The sequence below is a fragment of the Primulina eburnea genome, chromosome 9 (assembly GCF_022965805.1).
Source record: "Primulina eburnea isolate SZY01 chromosome 9, ASM2296580v1, whole genome shotgun sequence".
In the NCBI taxonomy this organism is placed as follows: domain Eukaryota; kingdom Viridiplantae; phylum Streptophyta; class Magnoliopsida; order Lamiales; family Gesneriaceae; genus Primulina; species Primulina eburnea.
The window spans coordinates 363,314-375,673 of record NC_133109.1 but is presented as its reverse complement, the minus strand read 5'-3'; the positions used below and the strand labels follow the sequence as shown (position 1 = coordinate 375,673).

The 12,360-nt window shown below is 32.3% G+C and overlaps 1 protein-coding gene across 4 annotated transcripts; it reads right to left on the bottom strand.

The window, feature by feature from the left end:
- Nucleotides 1–237: 237 nt before the first annotated feature.
- LOC140840967 (uncharacterized) lies at nt 238–3,669 on the bottom strand. 4 transcript variants are annotated; one of them, XM_073208103.1, is made up of 8 exons: nt 3,573–3,669; nt 1,949–3,081; nt 1,770–1,860; nt 1,469–1,626; nt 1,334–1,385; nt 1,121–1,203; nt 915–1,008; nt 238–783 (listed from the first exon to the last, which is right to left on the bottom strand). In XM_073208103.1, the coding sequence occupies exons 2-8, from the start codon at nt 2,984–2,986 to the stop codon at nt 254–256; spliced, it is 2,046 nt and encodes a 681-aa protein (XP_073064204.1). In that variant the 5' UTR covers nt 2,987–3,081; nt 3,573–3,669; the 3' UTR covers nt 238–253. The 4 variants fall into 4 exon arrangements, with proteins under 4 accessions (XP_073064204.1, XP_073064202.1, XP_073064201.1 ...); XM_073208101.1 differs by having other exon boundaries at nt 1,949–3,067; nt 3,539–3,665; XM_073208100.1 differs by having other exon boundaries at nt 3,539–3,657.
- Between the last annotated feature and the right edge of the window lie 8,691 nt (nt 3,670–12,360).

The following is a 12,360-nucleotide window of genomic DNA, read 5'->3' as shown; positions in this document are numbered from 1 at the left end:
TTTGAATCAAAATTGCGCGAAAATTTGAGCGATATTCAGCTCGTTTGCACCTAGGTCCCAATCAGTCAAACTACCTTCAACATGCAGCATTATAAAGGACTGGGTCGCCTTCAATACCGCCAAGGATAGCTACATGTGCCAGCCTAGCTTGCAATAAAGTCCAGTCACATCACGAGGTGCTGGATCATTTGTAAGTGCTGCATTCTGTAAGTGAACATATATCCCTTTCTTCAATAGTTTTTATCTCCTTGCCTTACAGGGGTGCAGGTAAACCGTAATTGTAAAATGATCTAATTCGTCCATCCCAGTCTCCCGTAACTATAACTAGACCCCAAGCGTGAGAATTCTTTAAACTCTGGCAAGAAGCCTTGAAAAGTTTGAGCTGAGACTTACTCATTGAAGAAGTATATGCCCGGAGATTCAAATTTGATGCGGGGAGTTTTTCTTCTGGCCAAGTCGCGGATCCTTTTGAGCCAGAGTCTAGGATAAAATCTTGACATAACGAGAAATGGGTGAATGGCGATGATGGCAACGACTGAATTGAGCTGTCGGAGGGTTTTTTTGACTTCAATGTTTTCCCTGAGTTCACGATTCTTGAGCCAGGCCAAGGTATGGCAACAGAGGCATCAGAGGAAAAACACTCAAATGATCTATAATTGGCTTTTGAATCTTTCCGACCAATGTAGTTCCAAATATAAACATTTGAATCATCACATGCTGAGATAATATGTTTCCCATCTGAAGTAAATGAAGCAGAAATATGATTCCCTGCACTTCGAAGGCCTGGAGATTAATGAAATCACGATTATAGAGTTTTGGGACGATACAAGGTTCAAAAAAGAATATCATACAATAATAACAAGCACTTCCATGTTGCATATGATTTTACGATACTAAAAATACGAATTATGCACCTTTATACTTTGCGATTAAATCCATCCCATTAATAATTCTGACACATGAATCAGCAGAAGTGACCAACACGGTGCTCGAATCTTGCAGTAAAAACTGCACCTCCAATTAAAAAAAAATCAGAAAGATTTTTTTGCATCTTCTAATATACTCACGACGAATACAGGAATCAAGATGGCATTCTTATCAAAGCAACTGACAGAGTAACCTGAAAGCCAGTTATCCTTTTACAGGGAGATGATTTCTTCTTAGTGTTCAAACACATTTGAGATTCCAATCGCAAGTGATTATCTGATGCACAAAATTCGAACATGTATTATTTGACTAATTATTGAAACTCGTTAATTTCGTGTTTCACTAAAGATAGCCAAGATTTCAAATCCAAATATCTAATCTTGTCCAAGATTTCCACAAATATTACCTGATATGTTAAAAAAGTAGCACATGCCGGCGATCGAGCCGACAACACCAGCCTATAGAACAAGTAATGAAATAAATCTGCCTCACAAAATTTAAAGCCATTGCAATAGCATGTAAATGAGAAGCAAGAACAGACCTTTCCGTCTGGGCGAAAAGAAATAGCAGTGATTACGTCCCTTGTTTCAGTCCAGTCGACAACTTGACAATCATCGATTGCCCAAATTCGAACAATTCCATCTATCGAACCACTGATGAAGTAATCATCGTTCACAGGATTAAACTGAATGCAGGTCACTGCATGTGTTACATTGTTTTCAGGAAAAAGAATAATAATAAGGAACTTTATGGAAGAAATCTATTCCACTTTTTTTTCATCCCATAAATTAGTAATGATTACTAGTCATAACAGCATCGAGATATTAAGGATTCAGTTGTACCATAATCACTATGCTGGAAGACCTTGAGGCACTGATCGACTCCAAGCCGCCACAAACGAACAGTTTTATCAACGGATGATGAAAGAAGACACTGCAAGCACAAAAGGAGAAACTATTGCTTAATTTCACTGTAACAAGTTTTAGAAAATATCAGAATAAGTTACAAAATCTGTTCATACATTATTCAGCGACCATGAAAGATCCAAGATCTCCCCACTGTGTCCTTGAAACACATGCAACGGTGTCTCTATTATTCGGAAAATTTTAGGCGGCAAGACGATACATGCTGAATCCGTCGTCTTCTGCCAAGGTTTCGATTTCATTTCATCTTTCCCCACCACAAGAGGTCTCTGTTCAGAAAGTTGATTCATCGAGAAATACATGCATGACGGATCCAGATCTGGAATGTCCATCACACCCAATCTTTCATCTTCCACTACTTGCCAGACCTTAACAAGCTTATCTTCACCGCCACTGGCTAAATATTGTCCGTCAAGACTAAATTTCATTATCAATATTGACCCCTTGTGCGCCTGAATCTCTTGTCCTGAGAAAAGGGCTGAGAGTTCCTTCAACCTTTTTTGACTATGGCGAACATTGACCCTCCGGACCCTTGTGCCATGAACTTGGCTAAAGCTACTTGATTCGATATTATCATCTTCAACATTCCCACTCATCATACAGTTTATCGAACGTAGTTTACACCACCACCTATCCCTCAATTTACTCATCGTTCTTGGTGCATATTCATTAGCTTCGGCTTCATTTTGAACTATTTTCTGAACCGAAGAAGAAAATACGGAAACATTCTCAATCTCCCCATTCCTACATTCACTTAAATCCATTCCACGTTTTGATTCCGAACCATCCATGTTCTGACTTGATGACGAAGGACCGTCAGAAGAAATTTCTTCTACAATACTGGAAGTTCTTAGCACATACCCACCATCATCCTTATTCCTCCTACCATCTTCCCTAAAAACACCACTTTCACTGTTACCATATGTATGTACAGAATTTTCTCCTCCAAATTCATCTGCCCACAATTCCATCCATTTAATAAATTTGGTACGCCGATCTCTAACACTTTGAGGAGTACCAATCCACACATCATAGTCCCAACTTTTAAAATCAGATTCAAAATCAGATTCTGGTGAAATATGCTCCAGAGCATCAAAAAAACGAGATTCTTCGGTGTCGTCTCTGAAACTATCCATGATTCTCGAGTTCAACCCATGAAAAACTGAAATCCCACCTCAAAAAGTCAAAACCTTAAGCTCCAAACAATGCGCTGATGCCTTTTCACTGTAACCTTTAATCAGAAAAACAAACAATCAAGGTACAGGAATAATAATCGATCAGCAAACATGAACACTATAGACAATGTTTCAGTAACATAATCAACAATGATAAACAAATAAACTGACCCGTTCAGGAAGACCATAAAATAATCATTGATTACAGTTCACAACTATAATATAGAACAACAAATCTAGAATGGATCCTAATCCACACGCACTGAACCTAGAATCCCACTAACTAAACTTCCCGCCATTCAAAAAACACATTCTTTTCCCCTTGCACCAAGAAAATATAAACCAAGTTTCCCACATCAAAACCCAGATAATTCAGCATTCATCATACCAAGAGAAACTAGACAACCAACTTAACGAATTTTTGCACTATATGTCACAAACTTGATTAAGTTTCAAGCAATGGGAATATATACACACACATATATATACACAGAAAAGTTCATATCCGCATACCTGAAAGCAAAATCTACAGATGCAAAAGACATACACAAAGGGTTGATTCAGACTGAAGAGATTGAATTGAAGCAGAGAGATCGAGTGGTTGGCACTCTCCAGAAAAGAGACAACGAAGAGTTGTGGCGTGTCACCATTAAAAATATGGGGCATGGTGAGAAATAGTAATTAGTCAGAAGATAAGGGCTCAACTGTAAATTAATAATCGGTCAAAAATACTATTTGGAATTTCTAGTTTTAATCATCTCCACTTCTTCCGGGGTACAATTTCGTTTAACGTCGAATTTTTGTTGGAGAAATGCCGACTTTAAATGAAAACTAGGATTATATTTTTATAGTATTTGGAAGAAGACAAATACGTGTGTAAGACGGTCTCACGGGTCGTATTTTGTGAGACGGATATCTATTTGAGTAATTCATGAAAAAGTATTACATTTTATGCTACAAGTATTACTTTTTATTGTGAATATGGGTAGAGTTTACACATCTCAGATATAAAAATCCGTGAAACCGTACATACTCTTGGAAGAAATCGAAATTTATATTTTTTTATTAAAAAAAGGTTAGTACAATCACATGTAAAAAAAATTAAAATCGAAAAACCCTTATAAATTAAATTTGTATTTTTAAAAAAAAAATCGTGCATAAAAAATCATTATAAATAGGCAAAATATGCCTGATTTTTGTTTAAAAAAAATTAGAGTAGATATCGGTCGATTAATATTTTTAAGGGGGGTTTTATGAGTTTTAGATTTTTCACAAAATGGTCTGGTATAATTAAACTTTGAATTAAATTGAAAATTCATGATAAAAATATTTCATCTATCTAGATTGATCATATGAATAATGGTAGTAGTGGAGATGTCGTTTGTTGATAAAAACATTATGGTAGGAGATTTTACGCTATATACTGCTCATAATGTTTCAAAATCAAGTCGGTAAATATAAACCACAATTTACACTCTACATTTTCAAATAATCTCTCAGTTGAAATTATTACTTTTGTCTCTTTGAACTTAATATAAGTTCAATGTTTTAACATATAATGTGAATTAAAAATCATATATGGTTTAGTTAAGCACTTTATAATAATGTTGTTAACTTAGTAAAACAATCTTTAGCAAAAAGATAAAATTTATCAAATTAATTTACACATTATAAGAGTTAAAACGACGACGGAGTATTGACAATGAAAAATGAAGTGCAAATAACAATAATCATATAATGTAGTTATAACTAATGAATATTACAATTATAACTACATAATGTTCCGAAAAAAGAAGCGATTATCATGTTGTGGGTATTTGGTTAACCACAGTTTATTTAAGGTTAACTTTTTCATTTATCTCTTGCTTAGTTGATTAGGATATAAAAATAATTTTGTTTTTTACTCTCAAGTATATATTTGATGTGTATGTATGAATAAAGAGTATGTCTATTGTGAGACGGGTCAATCATATCGATATTCACAATAAAAAGTAATACTCTTAGCATAAAAATTAACAGACAAAAACTTGTGTGAGACGGTATCATAGGTCGTATTTTGTGAGACATATATCTTATTTGGGTCATCCATGAAAAAAATATTATTTTTTATGCTAAGAATATTACTTTTTATTGTGAATATCGGTGGGGTTAACCCGTCTCACAGATAAAAATTCGTGAGATTGTCTCATACAAGTTTTTGTATTGAATAAAATAACTTTCTCTCGCTCCATATTTTATCGTATTTGACATGAATGTGTGTGTGGACAAGCTAATTATAATAAAAGCTTGAATCGACCTTAAATCACATTGTCAATCTTCGTTCGACTATTTTTGTTTCAGAGTTAGTATGCATTTTTTGTATCATAAATTTTTGTTTTTTTCCTAGCCGTTGGTCTTGGAAAAGTACGTAACAAGTTAGACAAAATGATTTATTTATTTTTTTAATGTTGGTTGAGTATTAACATGTAACACCACTTTTGAAAGAGGATTAACAAAGTCAAAAAGGTGATAAGTAGCCTGGTTTCAATTTAATCAAACAGCTTTCGTTGTTTTTAATAATTATTTCCATTTAATGTTTCCCTTTTACCATATATTTCCCGACCAAATCATTGCAACGTAAGTGTTTTGTACAGACAAATTAGTCACAACATTTGAAAATATTGGGTTAAGACAAATTGCCTTATTTGTTGATTATAATGTTATGGTTTCTTTATATGCTACGTTACAGAATTCTTTGATTTATTACCTAAAAAGTCAAATTTCAATCACTACGACTTATAATTTCTATTATCGAAATTAAGTATTGATTGACAATTTTAGACATTTTTTATCGAAAATGTTTGACACTGAACACGTGAATCGTTAATCACGTATGATCATATTCAAATTGATGTCACATCATTATAACATCGAAGAAAAGATCAAAATAAACAACGATAGTCTATTAAAACTAAATGTTATTATATAATATACACAACTAAAATTAATTTTCTCCAAGTCCCTTGTTGTTTTCATCGGCATAACCTTTTTCATCCATGCATTGAATATTTAATTCCATATGGATATTACTCAACATGTGACCTACGCTCAGTGACGGATTCAGAAATTAAAATTGAGGTGGACTTGGACTTAATATAATAAGTTAATTTATATATATATATATTAAATATGAGATATTAATATGAAAATAGTTAGCAAAATGACCTTGGTATATTTTTTTTAAAAAAAAACTATTGTTCCTAGCGTATTGGAAAAATGAGAGTTAATTTTCAAAAAAGAAGTTTAATCAATATCATTTTTCAAAATTTATATATTATTTAAATTAATATATAACCCGTATAATATAAAACAAGTTTCACTTGGATTCAAAATTTACATTTTAAAATTATTTTTAATATATTTTAAATGTATTTTCAAAATTAAATTCTATTAAATAAAAGAATTGATAAAATAATTATATCACTTTTATGAGTTATTTGCATCAAATCTCCTTTGAAATATCATCACTTTGAAAGATAAATAAGTATTCTAGATATTAATTTTTATGAGTTATTTGCACCATGATATCTTTTTAAAAAATTAGATTATGCTTAAATCTCTATATATATTTACAAAAAAAAAAAGAGAATTGGCTCGAATATCTATAACTCCTTGTAAAAAAAAAAAAATTGAGCTGAGCTATAACCTAGGACAGGCCAAGCATAAGTGTGTCCCTGCCTACGCTTAAGAGGGTATAAGACACTATAAATTTATGATTCGCTAATTTTAAATAATTAAATCATCGACGCTTGATGTAGTAGTTTGGGGTCTTTTATCAAATTACCGTAATTTTGAATCTCGTTTATCAATCTAACGTACTTTTGTAAGATTTATAAAAATATTGTAAAAAATAAAAAAATAAAAAAAAAAAAAGAAAAGTTGTACTCCCCCGCCCTTCCAAATGGGGGGGGGAGTAAATTCAATTCACCTCGCCCGCCTGTAGGGGAGGCGGGGGAGGGAAATGATTTTAAATTCTCTCCCGCCTGTACGACAAGCGGGAGAGAGTTTCTTTTGCTTGCCCGCCACTACAATAGGCGGGCAAATTTAAATATTTTTAAAGTCCTATATATACACGATTACACGATAAGTTATTTTCTCTCCGAAGTTGTTCACGCAAATTCACTTCATTTCACGCAAATTCCACGATAAGTTAGTTTGTGTTTTCTATCCGAAGTTGTTCACGCAAATTCACTTCATTTCACGCAAATTCACTTCATTTTTGAAAGGTATGATAAAATTTTGAATTCTAATAATTTTATATCTCCTGTATCTTGATTTATTTCAGGAAGTGTAGATATTGAAATTATTGTGCTCAGGTAAATAATATTTCTAATTGTTGTTAAAATTATTTGTATTCAATTAATTTATTTGATAGTTGTATTATATTAATTTTAATTTATGTTTAGAAATTTTTAATCTTAATTCGTTAAATTAAGTCAAATAAAAGGGATTATTTCCTATTATCATCATAATTAAATTTAGTATTAGATTAAATAACTAATCAAACTAACATATTAATTATGTTAATTGTTAAATATGTTAATTAGTTTTTTACATTGTTTTTATGAATACGGACGTTGTTAATATAAATAATCATTTTCACAATTATATTCAAACTATTCTTTGAGAATTTAAAATTTAGATCTAATATTTTGTAATATTTCGTACTAAAGTTATTACTTTGTATGTAGTAGCGTTTTTTTTAAGATTAGATCTAATATTTTGTAATATTAATAATTTGTAAAATGTAGCAGAAAATATTATGATTTAGTAGTATCATTTAATTAAAATATTAGACATAAATAATAAAATAAAATCTAAAAAATTTATTAGACATGAATTTAATCATCAAGATAAACTTTTATATGTTTATTATTTTTTTAGTGTTAAATTAAAGATCACGTAATATAATATATTTATTTCAATTATTATTCGAGAAATTTTAGGGAATAAAATGAGTCAAATGTTTTTTGATCAAAAATAAAAGTTGTAATAGTGAAAAAGATAGTTGAAGATTATAAAATAATGCAATGCTATATAATAAAATTTTTAACAAACAAGAATATTTTAAAAAATAGTGTCTTAAGATGGACTATAATAATTAAATTTATATCAATTAAATTACAATGAAATTATATATAAATATGTATTTATTTCTAACTGGTAATTTTTTATATATGAAATACAGATGGAATTTAACGCTGGACCAATAGATGGTAATGTTTTATATAGACAAGAAACTCATATATCAAGTGTCATTTCAAAAAACAATTTGGATAGAACTTTAAGGGTGCGGCGATCCGACAATATTATATCCAAATTGTGTGAAGATAAAATACTGCATCATCGCGTTCTTACACGTTTAAATGATATGGGTCTTTATGGCATTATTCGTTGCGGATTCTTCAAATATGATAATCATTTGATTACGGCTCTCGTTGAAAGATGGCGTAGAGAGACTCATACATTTCATCTTCGTGTTGGTGAGGCAACAATAACGTTGCAAGATGTTGAGCTGGTATGGAATCTAAATATTAACGGTTTTGCTGTTACTGGTGTTGACGAATCTTTTAAGCCACACGTGTGGCAAAGTCAATGTGCTGAATGGTTGGGTTTTATGCCACACGTAAATCAATTCAGATGTAATAAATTGGTAATGTCAGTGCTGGATCAATATTGTAGATCAATTTTGATCAACGATAATAGCACACATGTAGAAGTTGAGCGGTATACTCGGTGCGTGGCATTGATGATTATCGGAGGATGTATGTTACCTGATTCAGATGGTTGTTCCGTAAATTTGATGTACTTACGTCTTCTCCGAGACACGAATCAGGTTTCAAAATACAGTTGGGGAAGTGTTGTACTAGCATTCCTCTACCGTGAACTGTGTACTGCATCAACTATCGGCAAAGGTGAAATAGCAGGACCAATTTTCATTTTACAGGTATACATAATTTTAGCAATTTTTGATTATTTCATAACATATTTTTCCATTGCACATTTATTAATATTATATTTCGTTTATGTATTATTGTTGTAGGTTTGGGCACTTTCTAGAATTACATTTCTTTGTCCAGATCCATTTGGTGACATTCCAGATGACGATGATCACAATGACCAAATTCTTCCATTTCCTCCATTTGGTGAAAGGTATATTTATAAATCTTTGGGTAAATGTATTTTTGTGATGTGATGTTGATTGCAAATTTATTCCCAATTTAATTTCATTCAGGTGGAACTGTAGTTTCACGTGGACACATACTACGAATCACTCAGTGCGAGTGATTCGTGATTTGTTGGATAAGATGGAGCCAAACCAGGTAGTTATCAAATAATTAAATATATTAATTACTAGTTACATATGTGTAAAAGTTTTCATCGTAGTTGATTTTCCTTTTGCATTCATTGTAGTTCAAATGGGTGCTATATTCTAATGAATTTGACAAAGAATATTGGCGTTCGGTGTGCCCGCTTATATGTTTCAACATTGTGGAGATGTACCGCCCAGACCGAGTTCTCCGACAATTTGGTCAGTTGCAGCACATTCCAGGGCCAGCGTTTGATGGGGATGAATTTCACGAATGCACCCGACAAGGTAGGCGACACATATATATATGTGTGTGTGTATATATATAATATATATAATAAATTGTTTATACATCATGATTTAATATACATAAATATTACGCACACATATATTTTATAAACAAGATATAAAAAAAAATTATGTTTATCAATGATCATAAATATTTTTGAAATATATAATTAGGTTCGTTCAATAAAAAATAATAGAAGTATTTATGTAATAAGATTTAATTTATGAAATTATGATATATACCTAGAAAAAGATGTCATTTATCGTGAACAAATCTTTCGTTCGTCGTTCAATCTACAACAAAAAATAATTATGAATATAAATTATTTGTATGAAAATTATTTTTTTGATCGATGTAATTTTCAAAACAAAAATTGATATATCATATTTGAAAAATTAGCGATATACCTCAATCAGTCTGGATGCCAAATATTTCTTCACTCCTTAAATTCACCGACGGAACCACAACTCGGGAAAGAATATTTATTATCAGATGCAAAACAAGAAAGATGCAAAACAAGAAAAATAACTTCAGATATATATAGAGAAACAATATATGAATTCTTTATTGCCTATATTTAAAAAAAAATTAAAGAAAACTCGTGATTCAAATAAATACAAAAACATTAATAATTGACGATATTCATGTCGATATTTATGTCGACATTGAAAGACATGATAAGATAAGTGTGGGGACCCGGACGCTAATCATCTTCTTAATCATATTTGGGATTTAATTATCAATTCAGATAAAACAGGGTCTAAAATTTTTTCTTTTTAAAATGTAACTGCGGAAGGTAATGGAATCTAAACAATATACATTTCTGTATAAAAACTACAGTTCAGTAGAAAAGTACAATACTGTACAACCTAAGTCTAAGGTTCAATTACTAAATTCAAGTAATAAACCAAGTCTGCTACAAGTCCGGAATCACCACGCTAACTCGTCTTCTCTCATCGTCATCTCAACCCTGATCCAGCCCCACCTGTTGTCATGCACACATACAAAACAAGACAACAGCCGGATAACTCCGGTGAGAATAAATCTCAGTATAAAACATGGTAAGCATGTATGTAAACAAACTAATTCATAAACCATGCGATCATGTATAAACACAATATATTTCATAATCTATGAAATTAATCAAATAAGCACGTAACTCAAATCAGATAAACATGCATATAAACGATCTACATCTTAAAACATGCTAGCACAACTGGAAGCAATAACGATGGGTCCCATGATCTAGGAGCCACATCCATATAAGCATGAAGTCCTAATCAAATCATGTCTAGACTTGACTCGATCTATAACTCTAGGGATCCCGGTGTGAATAAGACGTCACTACCTACCCTCCAATCGGGGTAATGTACGTCTCATTCCTAGACTTCGGTCTGAGCTGTATCAACGGCGGCAATAAGAGTAATACCTACTCCTATGCTGAGATACACCGAAACGTCTAGCTATTTGACAATGCCTGTCAAAGACTCTCCTATCTTAAATGCAATGAATAACAATCTGTAAACAAGCATAATCATATTCATAACTGAATATCACAATTATCTTACCTGCTTGAATACAATTCTATAATCAAAGCAAAATCAGGTAACAATATAAACAATAATCTAGTATGTGATTTTATTGGGAAACTCAAATTAATCTAATTTGAGTTATGCTTCCCGAATATCACATGAATTATACCTTTGTCGCCCCCGTCTGATGAAGACGAAGTCCTGTATTCAAATCTGTCCATCTCGAATCTGAAATGACAATATCGAATACGCTGTATTAGTGAATAACTCAATATACAATCTGTTCTGATCAATACCCAACTCAGTATACAATCTGATCAATATCTGAACAAGATATAATCTGATTCATATCATCGCTATCACAATACAATCTGAATCATATCGAAATCTGATTAATCTAAATCAACTGATGTTTCGACGGCATAGCAATACAATCTGAATAACCCCGTCAATCTGAACATCACAATTATAATACTGGAATTCATAATCTGTGTCAACATAATTCATACTCTGAATAGTAACACAATTCTGATATAAAATCTCAGTCAATATCTTTCAAAAATCATAACAATTACAGAAACAGTCTGTTCTTTAATCTGACTTCAATTCTATAATGTCTACGGTAGCAGAAACACCATATCTGAATCATATTCAAATCTGACAATATCATAAACTCAAATCTTGTTTAAACGTAACAAAACTTACGTCTAATTGTAGCCTGCGTTGATAGGAACACAGCACTAAAGTCGGATTCAAAATCAGATAGACGGCTCGCTCATAAATCGATTTCGAAATGGCCGAACAAAGCTTTCCCTAACCTTTTTGATTTTCTTCTGCCAAAATCTGAATGTTTGCATGTGTGTATATATATATATATATACATCCACGACATGCAAGAGAGCAAGTGGCATCGTGCATGTTCAGCACGTTTCGCGCATATGCGCCAACAATGTCGCGCATATGCGCCGGTAGCTCACACCAGCATTTTGCCAACTCGCGTATATGCGCCATTTATGTCGCGCATATGCGCCAACCATTCTGCCTAACCCGCGCATATGCACCATTTAAGTCGCGCATATGCGCCAATCCTTCTGGACCTTCCGCGCATATGCGCCACTAATCTCGCGCATATGCGCCAAGGCTTCTGGAGGTGTCGCGCATATGC